The sequence below is a fragment of the Microcaecilia unicolor genome, chromosome 5 (assembly GCF_901765095.1).
Source record: "Microcaecilia unicolor chromosome 5, aMicUni1.1, whole genome shotgun sequence".
Lineage (NCBI taxonomy): Eukaryota > Metazoa > Chordata > Amphibia > Gymnophiona > Siphonopidae > Microcaecilia > Microcaecilia unicolor.
The window spans coordinates 347,163,081-347,184,550 of record NC_044035.1 but is presented as its reverse complement, the minus strand read 5'-3'; the positions used below and the strand labels follow the sequence as shown (position 1 = coordinate 347,184,550).

Genomic DNA, 21,470 nt, shown 5'->3' with positions numbered 1-21,470 from the left:
GTCAGAGGATACAACACATTCTGCTGTCATGGAGGTGGGTACGGCATTTGAGGCTGGCATACAGGCTGGCAAAAAAGGTTTTTAGTTTTATTTTTTTAGTATGGAAGGGGGTTGGTGACCACTGGGGGAGTATGGGGAGGTCATCCCCCATTCCCTCCAGTGGTCATCTGGTCAGTTGGGGCACCTTTTTGAGGCTTGGTCGTGAAAATAAAAGGACCAAGTAAACCCGGCAAAATACTGCTTAACGCCGCTTTTTTTTCCATTATCGGCGAAAGCCAGCCATCTGGTAGCCACGTCCACGCCCGCCCATGTCCCGCCTTCGCTAATCTACTGACACGCCCCCTTGAACTTTCGCTGGCGAAGCGACGGGAAAGCAGCGATGCTGTCAAAAATGCCGCTTTTGATTATACCGATTTCGCCGCTTTTAAGAAATCGCCAGCAATCTCCCGATTTGTGTCGGAAGATGGCTGGCGATCACTTTCAATTATAAGCTGGACAGTCACTCACACACTCCCTTGGTCTCATACACTCAGTCTCACAGAGAGTCTGTGTCTCACACACACTCTCTCTCTCGCACACACTGTACCTGTGTGAAACACACTCTCTCTCTCTCACACTGTGTCTCACATACGCACTTGCACACACTCTCATTCTCACACACACACTCTCTCACAGACACACTCGCACCCAGACTCACTCTCTCTCTCACACACACACACACACTCGCACATTCACTCTCTCTCTCACACACAGTCACTCTCACATACACTCTCTCAAACATACACACTCCGAGGAAAACCTTGCTAGCGCCCGTTTCATCTGTGTCAGAAACGGGCCTTTTTTTTACTAGTAATTTAATAAAATGAAATAGAATAATTATATTTAGCATCAATATTTTAACCCTTTGAGCAGAGGTCCTCAAACCCAGTCGTTGGGACACACCAAACCAGTCAGGTTTTCACAAAGCCTAATGAATATGCATGAGACAGATTTCCATACAATGAAGGCAATGCATGCCAATTTATCTTACGTATATTCACATTAGATATTCATTTATTTAAATATGTCAATTCTGCCTACAACTAAGAGGAGTCCATTAAAACACACATAATAAAATCCACAGAACAAAAGAATTCTGCTCGAGCTTAGTCCTTCACAGCGGTATCAACCCCATGCTTTAACATGCAAGTGTTTTTCAAGACTTCCATGCTCTTACACGGCCTTAAATATCCAGGCCAATCATTCCTTATCTTAAAAAATCAGACTGGCTTGTTGCATCCCAAGGACTGGGTTGAGAACCTCTGCTCAAAAGGTTAAAATATTGATGCTTAAACATAATTATTCTTAGAACGGGGGAAGGGATTTTGCCCTCACCTTTTTCACACGTAGCACAAGTAGTGGTATGGCCAGACCTCAATTTCTGGACGGGTTTAGGGGTGGATAAGGTGGGCATGGCCCACACATTTTCTCTTTGCCCACTATCCCCTCACACCCCAAAGCGGTAAAAATCAATATCTTGGCTGGCGGGGTTCCCCAAGTCGAACTTGCTACAGAGTCCTCCCTGGAGCTTTTCCGAGCTTTCTTAACCCTGGGGCGGTCAGCGGCTTAGCAACGATTCCTGTGCCTAACTTTGGGTACCAGACTTACACCTGCTAAAACCTAGGGCCAGATGCACTAAACTTTACGAGCCAATAACGAGCCATTAACGAACAAGTAGTAAACCCTGGTATGCACTAAATACTTTTTCCCCAAGGACGGTAGCAGCTAACGCAAACGGAATGCAGATGAGCAAATTGTGTAGAAACCCTATTGAAATGAGATGCACTAAGCTTTTCCGCTTGCCCTAACGCTGGAAAATCTAACGAGAGGTCTGTACCTCTCGTTGGGGCTGTGCGGGCTAGGAAAACGTATAAAATAAAAAAATAAAAATCGGGAGGGCACAAAAACGACCAAGTGCTCGTCAGGAGCATCCTTTATGAACGCCCTTTATGGACGACCTTGCCCCCCCCCTCGCCGCCGCCGCTCCGCGCTGCATTGAAATCAGAACTTTACGCAGCCCCGGCCCCCCTCCCTTCCTTCCTTCCTTCCTTGAAATGACAGCTTCCCCGCCATCCTCTGCCCCCCTGTGGCCCTGCCCCCCCTGAGGTCATTGCCGCCGCCGCTCCCCCCTCCATCTGCCCCCCTCCGTCTGCCACCGGGCCCTCACAGCGCCTCTCACCTCCGTGTGAAGGCATTGCACCGGCAAAACAGCTGATCGCCTCTCCGGACTTCCCTCCTTTCTTCCCTGGCCCGCCTTCGTCTGCGCATGCTCTACCAGCCGATTATCCAACGGTTTTACAAAGGATTAGAGAATGTAAGTGAGCTGCAACGAGCAGCTCATTTGCATTCCCTTTCCTTGATGCATAGCCGTTCCCTACCGATTCGCTATGGAATTCGGTGCAGGACAGGACTCACAGAAACAGAATCCAGATCAGCGAACGCGCTGGACTTGGAGACCGACGCTGAAGGGGACTTCGGCTGGCGGGAGTTAAGGACTCCCGCCAGCAAAGCTACCTGGCGGTGGCGGGGAACAGTTGGCGGCGGTGGAAGGGGGGGGGTCAAAAGGGACGGGGGAGGGGCGGTGGTGCCACGGGGGGGGGGGGGGTCAAAAGTAGCAGGGGTCGGCGGCGCCGGGGGGGGGGGGGGGCTAAAATGTGCCCCTCACCTCTGGCTCTGGACCCCCTCCCGCCAAAGTCTGGCTACGCCCCTGGTCTGTAAATGTTTAAGATGATATTAATTCCTGCATAAACTGAGTTACAGTAATCTATTCTTGAAATCTATGATATCAGTGCTATGGGCTATTGTCCCATTGCAAGCTCATAGGGCTACCAAATCCACCATTTGTAATGAAAAGATCAACAGGGTTCACTGACCTTCTTTCTTCATGCCAGCTCGGAAGCATTTCCTCAACCTGCAGTATCTACACTGGTTTCTTTTGTCCTTGTCTATAATACACTGTCTGCTGAACCTGGAAGAAATAGAAACACAATAGTTACAACCGGAGTTCAGTCAGGATGTGCATCTGTTAACAGGCATTTAGTGTGTGTCAATGTAATGCATGTTAACCTACAAATTAATGTGCATTAGTCAATTAGAGCATCTGAAAAAGTTCGAAGGCGTTAAAAAATTGCTAATGTGTGAAATGAACCACATAGAAGTCCACAAATCAGGAAAAGAGTCTTAACATATAAAAACTAAACCAAAAACCTTTTGCTCTGTCGAATTCTCTCAAGTTTAGTTTCAATGAAAAAAGTGATTTCAAATTCCACCCACTGTGACTGCTGATTTGCCAAATTCCTGATCTCTGTAACACTGGCATAGCCGGATAGCCAATTTTGGGTAGGCTTGAGCCAAAGTGGATGGGCATGAAATTTTCTCAACACCCCTTCCTTGCTCCCCAGCCCCCAATTTCAAATATAAATAAATAGTTGGCAGGGATTCTTAAGCCATGCCAACTGAGCAGGGGCGTAGCCAGACTTTGGCAGGAGGGGGGGTCCAGATCCTGAGGTGAGGGGGCACATTTTAGCCCCCCTCCACCATTGCCGACACACCCCCCCCCCCCGCCACCGCCACCACCAACTTTGACCCCTCCCCCGCCACCGACCCTCTTGACCCCCCTCCCGCCGCCAACCCTCTTCCGCCGTCGCCGTTGCCGTCACCTACCTTTGCTGGCGGGGGACCCCCAACCCCCACCAGCCGAGGTCCTCTTCTTCCTTCGTTCTGTTTCTGAGTCTCAGAAACAGAACAAAGGAAGAAGAGGACCTCAGCTGGTGGAGGTTGGGGGGTCCCCCGCCAGCAAAGGTAGGTGACGGGAGGTTGGCGGTGGGAGGGGGGGGGTCGAGAGGGTCATCGGCAGGGGGGGCCAGGGCCAAATCTATGGGGGCCCAGGCCCCCGTGGCCCCACGTAGCTACACCCCTGCAACTGAGGACTGCCTCCAAAAGCTCGACAGTCAGCAGTGGAGTCCCTGAGCCACCAACACTGACACCTTGCGCAAGCTCAGTTTTTGTACATGTGTGAAAGCTGAGCATGCCTGGGTTGCCAGCATGGGAGGCTCAAGGATCCTGCTGCCGCCGCCAACTGCCAAGCTTGGTAGAAGGGAGTTCTGGTCACCTTCAGAGGTTGGTTGTTCTCAGCTGGCAGGGCTTGGGGATTCCTGCCAGCTAAAGCAAGGGTCAGGGCCACTGTTAGACATGCTAGGGCCAAGGGCACAAATTAAGAAGGCTGCCTTCCCAATCCTCTCTCTTCTGTGCTCCAAGTTTCCCCACTTGCCATTACTACCACACACTGAATCAAACACAGAACAGATCACAAATTAAAAATATGTAGACAAACTTTGAACTGGGAACCCCAAGAAGTTATATTTAGTATGTGCTGCAAACCATAGAAATAAAAATAGAAATGTATTTCCTTTTTTTACTGAACACAAAACAAAGACAACTGCCATGCATATTTCCCAATGCTAACATTTTCCAGTTTAAAAACCCAAAATGAAACATTTTTTTCCATCTTTGTTCTCTGGATATTCTATTTTTCCATCATGTTGGTCCCAGTTTCTCTTTTCTGCTTTCTTGTCTGTCTTCTGCTAACTCTCTTTCTGTCAGGCTTTCAAGAGAAAACAGGAATTGTGAGCCCTTGGGCCACTGCCGAGAAGCAGCAGTGGCAGGCAAAACCACCCCAACCAGCACTGGGCTAGTACACAAACAAGACAGGGACTGCAGACGTAAAAAGTAGCAGGCAGGAACACACTGGACTAACACATTCGGACTGGAACTCAGGGAAACAAAACAGACCCACAGAAGCAGAAGGCAGACATGCCCACAAGGAGACACACTGAATCAGAAGGCAACAGCCCACAAACAGACACACTGAATCAGAAGGCAACAGCCCACAAACAGACACACTGAAGCAGAAGGCAAAAGCCTACAAATAGACACACTGAAACAGAAGGCAAAAGCCCACAGACAGAAACACTGAAGCAGAAGGCCAAAGCCCACAAACAGACACACTGGAGCAGAGGGCAAAAGTCCACAGACAGAAACAAGCCGAAGTGCAGCAGCACACCAACTGACCTAGAGACCTTAGGCGATGCAAAGGCACTGAATAGAAGAACACCAGTTCCTTATCAAGGCCCTGACTGATGATGTCACAACTACAGGACACAGGCAGAAAGCATACTAAAGCACAGAGAGGCTTAACACACATTAATTGATTTGATTTGCTTACTTTTTTTTTGTCTATTAGATTGTAAGCTCTTTGAGCAGGGACTGTCTTTCTTCTATGTTTGTGCAGCACTGCGTACGCCTTGTAGCGCTATAGAAATGCTAAATAGTAGTAGTAGTAGTAGGTGCAGTATAGTGGAATAATTAGAGCCATGCTGGAAGCAGCCAGCACACAGAGACAGAGGCAGAGCTAACTCAGGAAGAACAGTCAGAAGCCAGCTCAGAAGCTGACCGCCAGAAATAAAGTGAGTCTGAGAGGGGTCATGACCACAATCGTGACACTTTCCAGTGGCTGCTGCCCATTTGTCTTTTCTTTTCTCCTGTATTGTTTCATTCCATTTTCTCACTACACTCTTTTCTGTATATTGATCTTTCCCTTTTAGCTCTTTTCTTCTTTTTCTACCTCTCTGTCCACCAAATTTCACCCTCTATCTCACCTTTCTCCTCCTTTTTACATTTCACCTAACTTTATATCTTCTCCTCTTACCCCTACCTCTCCCATTTCCCATCTCACTCCTTCCCCAGCTTCCTAGTTCATTTCATTCTATCGTCTACCCCACTTTACCACATTTCTGCCCTCTGCACTTACTATTCCTCTCTCACTCATCTCCTTGCCACTCCCACATGGTTCTGTCATTCCCAGTATCTTCCCTTCCTTCTCCTTCTCCTTCCCTTTACCCTTATAGCTCAGCATCTCCTCCCACATGTCCCTGTCCCTTCCACTCAATCCCCCAGTATTTTCCTGTCTCATTTCTCTTTCTTCCTGCCCCTTATTCTGTAGTCCAACATATCTCCCCCCCCCCATATAGTCTAGAATCTCTCCCTCTCTTCCCTCCCTCCCTGCCCCTTCAGTCCAACACCTTTCTCTTCTACCCTCCCATTGTCTAGCATCTCTCTCCTTTACTGCCTTCCACCCCTGGGTCCAGCATCTATCCGTTTTCTTTCTCTCCCTCCCCTCCCCTCCTCACCTGGATCCAACACCTTTTCCTCTCGCTTCCCTCCCTTCCATTGTCCATAATCTCTCCCCCTCCCTTCCACCTCCTAAATTGATCCCTCTTTCTCTTCCATTGTTTAGCATCTGTCTCTCCCTCCATTCCCAGCTGCAATTACCTTATGCCTGTGACCAACCGGGAAGCCTTTCCTCTGCTATGTTCTGTCCTCGAGTAAATAGGAAGTTGCATCAGAGGAGGCAGGATGTGGTAGAAGAAAGGCTTCTAGGTCAGCTGTAAGAAGTAAGAGTGAATCGCTGTCTCTGCCAGTCACCCCTCTAAACAAATGAAAGAAATCATAAGTCTATGTTTTCTGCTATTATAAATTGTACAGACTTTGAAATTATCTTCTCTTGATTTGTTAGAAGCATTGTTTAAAATTCTGTTCTCTTGAGAATTATAAATTGTAGAGTCAGGGTAAACTTAGGGGAGTGTAGTAGCAAGTATTCACTGAAGGCCGTTGCAGACATACAGGAGGGGGTCTAGGCAGAAACGAAATGAGATGGTCATGTAGAAGTTATTTAAATAACGGGGATGTGTCTTATGTAAAATATCTGACATATACTATAGCCGGTATCATACAGGTACAAACTGGTTTGGGGCAGAATTTGTTTTCCTCAAAAGTGTGTAAAGATATGAGGCATCAGGTATTGACCTCCTCAAGCTTCCCCTTGACCAACTTTTGCAAACTACATATGTCTGGCCTGTATCATTTTATTACCTTCTGCCAAAATAGATAGTGCTAGAGGGCATCACTCATTGGTGAGAGGCAGTTATCAAGATTAGCAAGTGTTATGTATTTTCCTGAGATGTACTTATGGACTGCCCCTATCGGACCGACCGTTCACTTGTCTATTAGATTGTAAGCTCTGAGCAGGGACTGTCTCTCTTTGTTAAATTGTACAGCGCTGCGTAACCCTAGTAGCGCTCTAGAAATGTTAAGTAGTAGTAGTAGTAAATCACAGTATTGTAACACTATCCCCTCTGTTTACAAAGTTGTACTAGTGGCTGGCGGTGCGGTAATGCCAACACATTGAATGCGGCTGTGACTGCATTGCCGCAGTGGCGTACCAAGGGGGGGGGTCCGCCCCGGGTGCACGCCGCTGGGGGGTGCTGCGGCGCGCGCCTGTCGGCTCCGAGTTCGCTATGCTAACTTCGCTGGTTCGCTGCAGCTCCCTCCCTCTGACCCGGAACAGGTTACTTCCTGTTCCGGGGCAGAGGGAGGGAGCTGTAGTGAACCAGCGAAGTTAGCGTAGCGAACTCAGAGCAGACAGGCGCGCGCCACGGCACCCCCCCCCCCCACACAGCGGTGTGCACCCGGGGGGGGGGTGTCATTTCGCGGGGGGCGCGCTGCACCCAGGGGGGGGGACGCATCGGCGATCCGCCCCGGGTGTCATTGAGGCTAGGAACGCCACTGCATTGCCGTGCAGCTTTGTAAACAGGGGCCTGTATAAGAAATAGCATAAAGCTTGTAGCTCAGACAGAAGATCTGATTGCTGAATCCCTGCCTCTCAGTGCTGATACAATAAACGATGAGAAATGGTCATTTTAATTCGTTACCAGTGTTCGTGGATGGGAATGTGAGCAGGGATTGTCCTTCTGTGTTAAAATTGTACAGCGCTGCGTAACCCTGGCAGCGCTTTAGAAATGTTAAGTAATAGTAGTAGACTTGAAATTGGACTGTTTCGAGTTGCTCAGACATACTGGTTACCACTGGGCACCAGATAAGATGTTTGTTCTTACTGTATGCTAGTACAAAGCCAATATAGCATTATAGAAACTTTGAAGGTGGTTTATTTAACGAAATAATTTGGCCAAAATACTTCTTCTTGCACTTTTGTTACTTCCATCTCACAGCTGAAATAATTTCCTGTTCTAATCTCAGTGTTTCACACTCAGGGTTGGTTTCGAGGACGCCCTTCTTTCCAGTTTGAAGGATCCTTGAGCCCCCGCTCTGGGTGATGCCCCTATTTCCCGGTTGAGGGGCTCCTGGGTCTGTCCCATCACAAGGATATGTGTTAAGGTAGATGGGGGAAGGAGGAGAGAGAGGGCAAAACACCAGACCGCAGGGGATGTGGCGCCCAGGGCAACTTTCCTGTTTGTTAGCCCCCTCCAACACTGGCTCTGACAAGGGCGTACTTCTGCTGGGTGCCCACCCATGGCTGTACCTTCGCTTTGTAAATGGCTGAATATCTCTCAGTACTGAAGTAACAGTGTTTTTTTTTTCTCATGCTTCAAACAGATTTTCAGGCTGACTTGGAGGATAATTGTCTCTCTTTCAATAGGATTTCCTTCTGCTGTTTAGTGGGAAGGGCACTACAGAAACTCCAGGGTCAATATTCAGCCGGTGGCGGTGAGCGTTCTTTAGCCACCGATTGCATTATTCCCATATATTTAATGTTGGGCCACGTCCAAATGGTCCAATGTGTGTCCAGCATGATGTCTTTTGGGTTAGACCAGAATCCAGTAGGAAATCAATGGCCAAATGGTACTGAGGATCTGTAACATGCAGATTAAAATCCCCCATTGGTTTCTTACCATCCTGGGTAGAATAAATATAAGATCCCACATATAACGCAAACTTCACCTATGCCTCGTCAAGCCCTATAACCATCCAAACAGCTAACAAAACAAATGAGGTTGAGGGCAGAAAATCTGACCTCCTAGTACCTTGTGGTCTTGTTGGACAGTTCTAGGCTACCACCAAATTCCTGGCACTGACTTGGTTGTTTTCTGGGATGTTTTAGCCTGCTGATTTCAAGCCAGTTACCCTAATGCCTGTAGTACCCACTACAATGTGGTTCCTGTGTCCATTGTTTGTTTTTATCCTTTCCTCTGCTCTCCAGGGAGTGAAGGGCGAGTTACCGCAACCTCTCAACTCTGCTCCTACCACCAACACAGAATCTGACGGCACATAAGAAACACTAGGCCCATCCAATCCACTTAGTTTCAGTACTGAGAGTGAGAGTGTTCTGCAGAGTCACCTTTGCAAGTTTGTTTAAAAAAAATAAGTGGAACAGCTATATTTTATAATGAGCACAGCCAAGATAATTGTGATTCTAGGTGGGACGCTAAATCAGTGGCGTAGCCAAGGGTGGGCTTGGGTGGGCCCAGGCTCACCCACTGTGAGCTCAGGCCCACCCGTAGCAGCACACCTATGATGTGGCTGGCAGAGATTCCCAAGCTGAAAACTCCCAACAACTGTCCCTCCTGCATACCTTATAAACAGCAGATCTTCGCCTGCAGGAAACAGCGACCGATACATACTGCTTGCACCGGCCCCACAGCCTCCCCTCTGACGTATTCCCGCCTGTGCGGAAACAGGAAGCTGCATCAGTGGGAAGGATGTCGGGCCTACATGAGTAGTGTGTATTAGTTGCTCCTCACTGAAAATCTGAAATTTAAAAGGTGTACAGGAGAGGAGGGATATTTGAGAGACCATATGGCATGCAGGCGAGAGAAGAGACCAACCACCTTATAATTGAAAGAGAAAAACGCCTAGATTTCGACCCAAATCGGGAGATAGACGTTTATCTCACAGAAGCTTAGCTGAAATTGGGTGGCGGGGGGAAGAGGGGTTGGTGGTTGAGAGGCTAGGATGGGGGAGGGCAGACTTATACGGGGTCTGTGCCGGAGCCGGTGATGGGAGGCGGGACTGGTGGTTGGGAGGCGGGAAATACTGCTGCACAGACTTATATGGTCTGTGCCCTGAAAAAGACAGGTACAAATCAAGGTAAGGTATACACATGAGTTTATCGTGGGCAGACTAGATGGACCGTGCAGGTCTTTTTCTGCCGTCATCTACTATGTTACTATATCTCACAAAAACGAATACATCGGTATAATGGAAGGCCGATTTTGGACGTTTTCAACTGCACTCCATCGCGGAAGCGTACAAAGTTGACGGGGGCGTGTCGGAGGTGTGGCGAAGGTGGAACTGGGGCGTGGTTATCGGCCGAGGAGAGATGGGCGCCTTTCGCCGATAATGGAAAAAAAGTATGCGTTTGTAGCTAGAATTTAGGGCACTTTTCCTGGACCCTGTTTTTTCCACGAATAAGGCCCCAAAAAGTGCCCTAAATGACCTGATTACCCCCAGAGGGAATCGGGGATGACCTCCCCTGACTCCCCCAGTGGTCACTAACCCCCTCCCACCACAAAAAAATGATGTTTCACAACTTTTTATTTTCACCCTCAAATGTCATACCCACCTCCCTGGCAGCAGTATGCAGGTCACTGGAGTAGTTGTTAGGGGGTGCAGTGGACTTCAGGCAGGTGGACCCAGGCCCATCCCCCCCTACCTGTTACAATTGTGCTGCTTAATGCTTAGTCGTCCAACCCCCCCAAACCCACTGTACCCACATGTAGGTGCCCCCCCTTCACCCCTTAGGGCTATAGTAATGGTGTAGACTTGTGGGCAGTGGGTTTTGAGGGGGATTTGGGGGGCTCAACACACAAGGGAAGGGTGCTATGCACCTGGGAGCTCTTTTACCTTTTTTTTTTGGTTTTTGTAAAAGTGCCCCCTAGGGTGCCCGGTTGGTGTCCTGGCATGTGAGGGGGACCAGTGCACTAAGAATCCTGGCCCCTCCCACGAACAAATGCCTTGGATTTATTCGTTTTTGAGCTGGGCGCTTTCATTTTCCATTATCGCTGAAAAACAAAAACGCCCAGCTCACAAATTGTCGAATAAAACATGGACGTCTATTTTTTTCGAAAATACGGTTCGGTCCGCCCCTTCACGGACCCATTCTCGGAGATAAACGCCCATGGAGATAGACGTTTTCGTTCAATTATGCCCCTCCAAATCACCTATGGGATGGGGTGGGGCTCTTCTGCCCACCCATCTTGAGCCCAGGCCCACCCAGAATTAGGTGTCTGGCTATGCCCCTGCTCAAAATCATCATGCGATTGATGCATTAGAGTATATTCCACTATAGGAAAATATACAGAATAAGAAATAACCCACCCTCCTTAAGACTATTTTTTCATCTAGTCAACAAAGGATTTGCAATTTATGAAGAAAACAGTGGTCCTTCCATTCAAATTGTTTAAATTAAGAGTATACCGGCACATTATCCTGAAAGGACTCCCGTTTCATTTAGTAGAGGTTTGCATTGTCTAGTTTTTCTCTTTACTATGTTATTTTCTGATGCTCCAAGTTCCTTAGTATTGATTGGGCTACCTAGTGCCAATGAGTGAACATAAAAATAACTCCTTTCTAAAGTCAAGCCAAGATAACAGTCATAAAATTTATGTCTCCATGTAGATAACCCTTACGAGAACAACCATATATAGCGTGCTTGACTCTGCATGAATCATAGCAGCCTGTCTGTTTCCTGCTAATAAATGAACTTACAGAGTAGGAGGGGGGACACGTCAGACTAGGACAGACTATGATGAGTCAACTCTATTCCTGATGGGTATCCATGCCCACGATTTGGAGAAATGGCAGATGGCTGGTTGTGGTTTCTGTATATATTTGTGCTGAAAGAGATGTCATCAAACTATGCTCATACTTGTCAATGACGTCACCCTCAATACTCCTGCAACCCAAGCAGATCCTGGAACATCATTAGATAGAGTGTAGATAGCAGGAGTGACCCACCACAACACTCCGAAGCGAACTCTGTGCATGGCCTCCCTCCAGAAGCTTTGTGAAGTTCTAGCTTGCTAATTTATGTATGAGCAAAGAGAAAGAGAGGAAATAATCTTTCAAAATAAGTTTCGGTGGCTTTCAGCCAATAGATGTTTAATAGATGTCTGTAAAAGGCAAGTTCCTCTTTTGAAGAATTCTCTTTGGATAGAGAATTGTGGAATGTTGCCAGTGGCCACAGCATATAAATTCTCAAGCCACTTGAATATTTGTGGTCAGTTTTGATAATGAACAGATAGTGTGGTACCTGCATGTGTAGATATGATTCTTCCGGACACTTCTTCTAAAAAATCCTTTGCAGCCATCGCAGCTGGCGGCCCCATAGTGCTTTCCGGTTGCTCGGTCCCCACAGATGGCGCAAAGAGAGCTGATTCCATTGCTAATAAGTCCTGGGCTAGTTGATTCTGTTGTAATGGTTTCTGTAGAAAAGAAATATTTTTTGAGACCTTTCTCAACCGAGAAATCAAGTAAATCACAACATTACTTCTAATTAGTCAATATTAAAAGTTCAGTAAATAACTCTTAACTAAAGTCATCAAAGAGACCACCCTGTATACTGAGAGGAAAGAGATTTTGTGTTGACCAAAACAGGATCAGTTTTACACAGTGCATTTTTGCTAGCAAAAAAGGTGCCGATACTCAAATGCTAGGGCCACCCTTCAGGGGTGAGGTGATTACTGACGGACTCACCCCATGATAGCCAGACCCCCTGCAACCAGTCACAGAATTGGGGTGTAGAGCCTGAGCTCTTTCATTAAAACTTGGGATCCATGGGTCAATTTTAGCAGACTATGGAAAAGGTGCCGGTACTCAGTACCCCCAAGTACTCCCTCAAAAAAAGCCCTGGTTTTACATTACCTCTCCTAGCTTATTGTAAAAATGAGTTTACTTTAATTATCTATACATTTTTCTATACTATCTCAGTACAACAAATGCATTCAAAATGGCTTGCATTTGATTAAAAAATATTTAAAAATATAGAATGAAGTACAACATCCTCCTAATTCCATATATGGCACTAAAAATTGTGTGCGCAAATTTGGCCCCACACCCAGTTTGCATGCATAATTTATGTTTATTTGCAACATTTGATAAATCACCATAAAGTTTTGGACTAGCCAAGTCTTAGCGATGCACAGTGAAAAGAGGTTAAAAATAGAAAAAGCAGCAGAAAAGGAACCCCGTTTAAAACAGGAAAGCATATCAATCACACAAAAGAAAAGAATCTAACATGTAGGGGGGTTTCTCCTATCATCCGCTTCCCAGCATTAGCCGAGAGGGCTTAAGCACCCTTGAAAATAAACAAGTTTTAAGGCCAGAAAAAACACAATTAATCACCTCGCAACACAATACAAATAAATTTACCACCATAACCACCCCAAACTTTTCCCTCCCCGTTTCAAACAACCTGAAAATCCTGGGCGTCACCATTGATCGAAACCTCACACTTGAAAATCACGTGAAGAATACAACTAAGAAAATGTTCCACTCTATGTGGAAACTCAAAAGAGTAAAATCTTTCTTCCCAAGAGCCATTTTTCGAAACCTGGTGCAGTCAATGGTACTAAGTCATCTGGACTATTGCAATGCACTATATGCCGGCTGTAAAGAACAGACCATCAAAAAACTTCAAACAGCCCAAAATACCGCAGCCAGACTCATATTTGGGAAAACAAAATATGAAAGTGCAAAGCCCCTAAGAAAGAAACTACACTGGCTCCCACTCAAAGAACATATCACATTCAAGATCTGCACAATCGTTCATAAAATCATTTACGGAGATGCCCCAACCTACATGCTAGACCTCATGGACCTACCACCCAGAAATGCCAAGAGATCTTCCTGTACCTTTCTTAATCTACACTTCCCCAGCTGTAAAGGACTAAAATACAAATTAACGCACGCGACCAGCTTTTCGTATATGGGTACGCATCTATGGAATTCACTTGCAACTCACCTGAGAACGATCAACGAGTTAACTAACTTCCGCAAATCCCTGAAGACTTACCTCTTTAACAAAGCATACCACGAGATCCCTTAACAAAACACCTATCCAACTTTATTCAAAATCTATCTTTCTGCAACTGCTTGAATAAATCCTCCTGTCTTCATTAACTTCTTATAACACCAATTGTATCATCTAACCTGGTATAACAGGTCTATGTAAGCCACATTGAGCCTGCAAATAGGTGGGAAAATGTGGGATACAAATGCAATAAATAAAATAAATACGGCCCATTCCATTAAAATGGAGCTAAGAAGAAGAAAGTACTAAGCTCTTGTAGACTCCCATTGAGCTCTTGATAGGTGAGGGAGAACCAGATTGTTAAGAGAAAGTAATCCCCGTGATGGAACATAAGGAATAAATGATTAGAAAGATAATCAGCAATTCCCTCATGGAGCACCCTAAAAGTTTGAAGCAGAACTTTAAACTGTATCGTAAAGGACACCAGAAGCCCCTAAGCACCAATAGTAAGAAACAAAAGTAGGTGAGCCCGAGCAAACTCGAAAGCGAAAGCGCACCTTGGCGCCTGTTTCCGGTGTTTAAATATAAGTTTTTCACATTAAAAAAAAATTGAAAAGATTATATTTAAAGGCACAAGAAACAGACACCAACGTGTGCTTCAAATCTAATGCGTCAAATCAATGTGTCTTCAAATCTAAGCTAAAAGTCCACCTTTTTGATGCTGCTTTTAACTCCTAACCCTTATTCACTTGTTCAGAACCCTTATTTTATCATCCTCACTTTAATATTCCCTTATCTCTTGTTTGTCCTGTTTGTCTTTCCTAATTAGATTGTAAGCTCTGTCGAACAGGGACTGTCTCTTCATGTTCAAGTGTACAGCGCTGCGTACGTCTAGTAGCCCTATAGAAATGATAAGTAGTAGTAGTAGTGCTTCACGTTCGGGTTTGCCTGGCGCATATGCACAGGAACTGCGCTTACCACGCTAATTCTTCTGCACATGCACCAAGCATATCCCCCCTCCTTGCTTTTGCTTTAACAGCACGCACATAATTTGCATACATTTTCCTTTGAGCATTGGCAAGCTAATTTTCTGTGCTGTTCTGGAGGTAATTTTTTTCTGCGCTGTTGGCTTACTGCAGGAGTTCTGAGCATTGGAGCGTTATTACACAGCACCACATTTTCTCCTTATATGAAAGGATGACCCTAGCAGTAGTACTGTGGCAACCATTTAGGAACTCAGCCAAGGTCTGGGTAAGAGCAGAAGGGGACTGCGCCTGCCCTAGCACCACTGACCACCATGGACACCCCCAGGCAGGTTTTATTTTGGGGGGGGGGGGGAGATTTTCTGCAGGGGTAGGGTTTTTCCATAGGGACAGGATTTGTGCATGAGGTGCGATAGGACTGGTTGAGGCCTTCAAGGAGTTTAAGTGTACAGGGGGAACAGGAGTGATCAGAGCCGCAGGTACAGATTGGTGGGATCGAATATGTGGGGGGGGGGACGACGACAGATAAATAGAAGAATCGGGCCTTCAGAGGGTATCAACAAGGAGGGTTGGGGGTGTGCTGGCATAGAATTGTTATGACAACATGGCATGCAGTGCAGTTGTACTTAGCACCCCCTCATTTCCACCCCATTCTGCGTTGTGTGCCACTCTCACGTTGACTTAACATGGCTGTGTAGTACCAGTTAAAATACACACTATAACCTGAACAACAGATGGATCAATCACTGGATGTTTCCGCAATTTTAGAAACACCAACAGCAGACTTAATAAGTTCCGCAACTTTATTAGTTACTTTGGCCTTAGCCATGGATAAAACTTTAATTATGAAAAAATTCTTTAAAAGTAGAGAGAAAGATTTCCTAGGACTTAAGGTCCGTATATTTCCGGATGTATGTAAAGATACCCAAAAGAGGCGTAAACAATTTCTTTTGTTAAAACCAGGGGTGCTTCAACTGGGAGCTACTTTTATGTTACGATTTCCTTGTAAATGTATAATTTGTCATCAATCGGTTAAATATGTTTTTTATGAATCTGTTCAATTATCTGAATTCATAGCTGCCAGAAGTTCTATGAGGTAAAGCTCTTAAATGAAAAAGGACACCGTCAAATAGATCGGTTCTTATTTTTTCCTTTTATTTAATTTAGTTGTAATCCCTCTTAGTAGTAAATCTTGGATTAGATATTGTGGACTGGAGTGTACTTAGTCATAAAGTTAATATTGGAATGAGATTTCTTTGTAAAATTGACGAAGGTACCTTTTCTGTTTCAAATGTATTATTTGTTTAAAATTTTTTGAAACTAATAAATAATTAAAGTATAAAATACACACTATTTCACGCCTTAACTCCTTAGCGCACGTTAGTAAAAGAGCCCGAAAGACTTTGTCAAACGTTCATGATTTCACAGATCTGGGTTTTCAATTTCTGTTGGACAGGTCTAGCATGTGTAAGTAACCTATTACTCACAGTGACACTGACCTCAGCAGTTACACGTGGGTTGTTTTGTTCTCGAACAATTTCACCAGCGTTTGTGCACAAACAAATGGCTCATGCGAGTAGCAAAGCCAAGGGCCTCTGCTTTCACCTCTTCCTACCCTGAGCAAACACATCTTCAGCAGCCAATACAAACACACTCTTGTGCTCCCCTCCTATTTGCCTCGTGACGCGCTCCTCTTCCCAGCCACTAGGGTCGTGATGAAGCAGAAACATGTAACATGTCTTCTAAACCTGATGCTGAGAGACACGTCAGTGACCACAGGAGCACAACCCTGCTCTTGCTGTAGGATTTTTAGCTTATTTCGTCTTGGAAGCTTTTTCTTTAAACTAAGCAAGCATTTTTTTTTAACTTAGAGGGTCTTTTATGAAACGGCGGTAAACCCAACACGAGCTTACCGCTCTCTAATCCGGAACGTCCACCGGGCTACCGCAGCAGTCCGGGTGGTAGTTCCCACCTCCAGCACGCACCAGTGTTTACCTGGCGGTAATCGGCCATACCCGGTTACGACCGGGTTAGCGTGGGAGCTCTTACCGCCATCTCAATTGGCGGTATGTGCTCCTCCCTGAAATGGCCACGCGGCAAATGCTTCACCTTGCTGCATGGCCATTTCTTTTTTAAAAAAAAAGACAGCCTTTTACCTGCTGCGGTAAAAGGGAGCCTCTGCATGCATCAAAAACATGCAGGACCTGTTTTACCGCAGCTTGGTAAAAGGACCCATTATTGACTTAAGGATCCATTTTCAGTCTGCGCAGTCAGCAGCTTAAGTTAAATGCAAATGCTTTCATTGAACTTAATCTGTGTCTTTAGCACTGCTGTCCCTATACAGCGTAGTAGTACTAAATTTATACATTGGCCGGCGACCGTCCTAGCGCTATTCATTTCATTTAGGCGTTCAATTCTGCAGGTCAAAACTAAATGGAGAAATGGCTGTATCCCTGTGGCGTAGCAAGGGCAGGGCGGTGGGGGCGGTCCGCCCCGGGTGCACGCTGCTGGAGGGGTGCAGAGAGCAGCCGCGTGCCTGTCGGCTCCGCTGGTTCCCTGTTCCCTCTGCCCTGGAACAGGTTACTTCCTGTTCCGGGGCAGAGGGAGCCAGCGGAGCCAACAGCCGCGCGGCTGCTCCCAGCAGCTAGGAATGCACCTGGAGGGGGGGGGGTTGATGCGCCGGGGGGTGTCATTGCGCCGGGGGGGGGAATTGATGCGCTGGGGGGGTGTCATTGCGCTGGGGGGGCTGATGCGCCGGGGGGTGTCATTGCGCCGGGGGGGAATTGATGCGCTGGGGGGGTGTCATTGCGCTGGGGGGGCTGATGCACCGGGGGGGGGTGTCATTGTGCCGGGGGGTGTCATTGTGCTGGGGGGGGGTCATTGCACCGGGGGGGGGTGTCGTGCTGCACCCTGGGAGGACGGATGCCGCTACACCCGGGGGGGGTGCACAGCGGCGATCCGCCCCGGGTGGCAGCCGACCTAGGAACGCCACTGCTGTATCCTGTACCATTTCATGGCTGAATACTGCCGCAGTGCATCTAATTGCTGAGTCACCCTCGCTCCACCCCTAATCCAGCCCACTATTATAAGGATAGTGTATGGAAGTTTAACAATTTAAATGACTTGATACCATCTGTGTAATTTTACTGATTTTCAGAAGCCACCAACACCCACAAAATTGGCTTTGAATATCACCCTATTAGATTTGTAACCTGCTAGATCACTGTAAAACGCTCCCTTCCAGACAACAATTCCTTGAGGTAATCCCCCATCTGAACAAAGTTAGGTCTAGAACCTTCACTTTTGAATGACCCTCTCTACACCTATCTTAATATTAAACCACACCATCTGGTGATCACAGGATGCCAAATGATCACCTACTATGACATCAGAAACATTCTCCCCATTAGAAAACGCTAAGTCCAGTGTGGCCCCATCCCGCATGGGTTCCATTACCCTGCTTCCTAAAGACCCCAAAATAGCGATACCCCAATCAATGTCTGGCATATTAAAATCACCTATTAGTAGTATTTCCCCTCTCACAGCTATAATTTGGAAGTCTTCAATTAAACCTCTATCCATGTTTCTTCTGAAATCTTGTAGCGCTAAATCTTGCTCGAAACAGTATAGTATTGGCCGGTGACCATCCTAGCGCTATTCATTTCATTTAGGCGTTCAGTTCTGTAGGTCAAAACTAAATGGAGAAATGGCTGTATCCCAGTGGCGTAGCAAGGGCGGGGCGGAGGGCTCGGTCCACCCCAGGTGCACGCTGCTGGAGGGGTGCAGAGAGCAGCCGTGCACTGCTGAGCTGGTGGTTGGGAGGCGGGGCTAGTGCTGGGCAGACTTATACGGTCTGTGCCGGGGCTGGTGGTTGGGAGGCGGGACTAGTGCTGGGCAGACTTATACGGTCTGTGCCAGAGCCGGTGGTGGGAGGTAGGGATAGTGCTGGGCAGACTTATACGGTCTGTGCCAGAGCCGGAGGTGGGAGGCAGGGATAGTGCTGGGCAGACTTATACGGTCTGTGCCAGAGCTGGTGGTGGGAGGCGGGACTGGTAGTTGGGAGGCGGGGATAGTGCTGGGCAGACTTATATGGTCTGTGCCGGGGCTGGTGGTTGGGCGGCAGGGATAGTGCTGGGCAGACTTATACGGTCTGTGCCAGAGCCGGTGGTGGGAGGCAGGGATAGTGCTGGGCAGACTTATACAGTCTGTGCCAGAGCTGGTGGTGGGAGGCGGGGTTGGTGGTTGGGAGGAGGGGATAGGGCTGGCCAGACTTATACGGTCTGTGCCAGAGCTGGTGGTGGGAGGCGGGACTGGTAGTTGGAAGGCGGGGATAGTGCTGGGCAGACTTATACGGTCTGTGCCAGAGCTGGTGGTTGGGAGGCGGGGTTGGTGGTTGGGAGGCGGGGATAGGGCTGGCCAGACTTATACGGTCTGTGCCCTGAAGAGGACAGTACAAATAAAAAAGTAGCACATATGAATTTATCTTCTTGGGCAGACTGGATGGACCGTGCAGGTCTTTTTCTGCCGTCATCTACTATGTTACTATGTTACTATAGGCTAGAGCTGCTCTAATCAGCATCTCACATCTTTAGAATCTTTTGATTCTTTTGATACTTTTGATTCTTTAGATGCGAGACGCTGATTAGAGCAGCTCTAGCCTATACTGTTTCGAGCAAGATTTAGCGCTACAAGATTTCAGAAGAGACAACTGGAGAGTTGTTCATACAAACGGTTTAGTACAGTTCGCTCATAAGCTGTTCTACATACCAATAAAAGTCATCCGATGTAGAAATAGAGAAAGAGACCCTATTTGGTGAGAAGACTCCTGACGCAGGCCTGACCGGCCGAAACACAGCTATGTCGAGTCCTGTTCTCCCTATTTTTTATGGTTAATAAATATTTTTAAGTTTTTACATTTTTAGTGTAGTCTATTATTTTATATATCTTTTTTTATATTCATTTTTATTTTCCTTTTTTTATTTTTTCCTTTTTTCATTTTTGTTAGTTCTTCGCTGTTTTGTCAATTGTTGTTATCTTGCGAAGACTGGTTTCTTCTGTTGTTGTTTTTTTTTTCATCATTTTCATGACATCTTTTCATTTCTAAAGTGGGCTAAAGTTTAAAAAAAACCAATGGAAAATCCAACATTTAATGAACAGTCATAGGCTGAGTGACTCATTTGTTTGGAGATGCTGATGGAAGGGGCACTTGGGCTGCACGGATTTACTCCCTTCCTCAACCCCCTCCACCTCTAAAGAACCCTCAGATTCACATTCTCCTGTTTTCTCCTCTCTGGGCCCCACCCTCACTCATCTTGCCCTCTCCTCTTTATGGCCTCCTTCACACAACACTCTCTTGTATTTTCTTTGAGGGTCTCCCTCCCTTGTGACCACAGGAATTGGAGAAAGCGTTCCTCACCTCTCACAGCTGATTGGCTCATTCTGATGTCCAGGATCAATCAGAAGCAGGAGCTAGTGAAATAGCAGATGCAACAAGTAGAGCTTGCCCCGTCAGTGTTGACAACCTCGCTTTTCCCCCACAAGTTTGGGCTTATTCTTTTTAGATCTCGCGTGTTATTTTTCTGAATCCGCGGGTAGCTTGTTACATAAGTACATAAGTATTGCCATACTGGGAAAGACCAAAGGTCCATAAAGCCCAGCATCCTGTTTCCAACAGTGGCCAATCCAGGTCACAAATACCCGGCAAGATCCCAAAAATGTAGAAAACATTTTATACTGCTTATCCCAGAAATAGTAGATTTTCCCCAAGTCCATTCAATAATGGTCTATGGACTTCTCCTTTAGGAAGCCACCCAACCCTTTTTTAAACTCCGCTAAGCTAACCGCCTTTACCACATTCTCTGGCAATGGGTTGCTTTTGGGCTTGTTGACAGTAGCAGCATATGTGAGCAAAACGATTCACATATGCTGCCAACGGCCTGAGCCGCGACTCTGGCGTCTCACGATTGCCTGAGCTGTGGTCTCCTGGGGCGGGACACCAGTTGCTAACGGTGCAGAATGACTTCTCTCAACTCGTTGATTAGCTGAGTTCCGAGGCTGTAGCACACACTTTGTGTTTTGCATGAAGCGTGATGGCGGTGGTAAGAGGGTCGGGGTAAGCACCGGTTCCAGTTCCTCTGACGCCCGGTAGTTGGAAGGGAAGCAGTCCAGTGACTGCTTTAGTGTATGATTAAACTTCACAGTATGTAAAACAATTTGGGCTTATTTTGTGCCCTGTTCTCAGATTAAACTCTTGCTGCTGCACAGAGCCAGCCTAACCATTAGGCAAGATTAGGAAGTCGCCTAGGGCAGCTGCTTCAGGGTGCACCAAAGAGCACTTGCTTGTCAAAGCAAACAGGTTCTGACAATCACACAAGTTACAGAAACAGGATATGCTTTTATCCAGTGGCTTACCGAGGGCGGGGCAGTGGGGGTGCTCCACCCCGGGTGCACGCTGCAAGGGGGTGCAGGGAGCAGCCGCGTGATTCCCTGCTCCGCCGGTTCCCTGCTCCCTCTGATGTTACTTCCTGCTCCGGGGCAGGGAACCCGCGGAGCCGACAGCCGCGTGGCTGCTCCCGGCACCCCAGGAGCTAAGAGCAATGCACCGGGGGGGGGGGGGGGGGGGG

The 21,470-nt window shown here is 47.0% G+C and overlaps 1 protein-coding gene across 2 annotated transcripts in view; it reads right to left on the bottom strand.

Annotated features, from left to right (window-relative positions):
- The window catches only part of LOC115470917 (hepatocyte nuclear factor 4-beta-like), a 112,327-nt gene that overhangs the window by 62,986 nt on the left and 27,871 nt on the right, over positions 1-21,470 (bottom strand). For both annotated transcript variants that reach the window (XM_030204536.1, XM_030204537.1), the window contains exons 2-3: positions 12,146-12,317; positions 2,913-3,007 (exon numbers count right to left, since the gene is read on the bottom strand). In XM_030204536.1, coding sequence (XP_030060396.1) covers positions 2,913-3,007; positions 12,146-12,317 — 267 coding nt within the window. The remainder of the gene's footprint in view (positions 1-2,912; positions 3,008-12,145; positions 12,318-21,470) is intronic.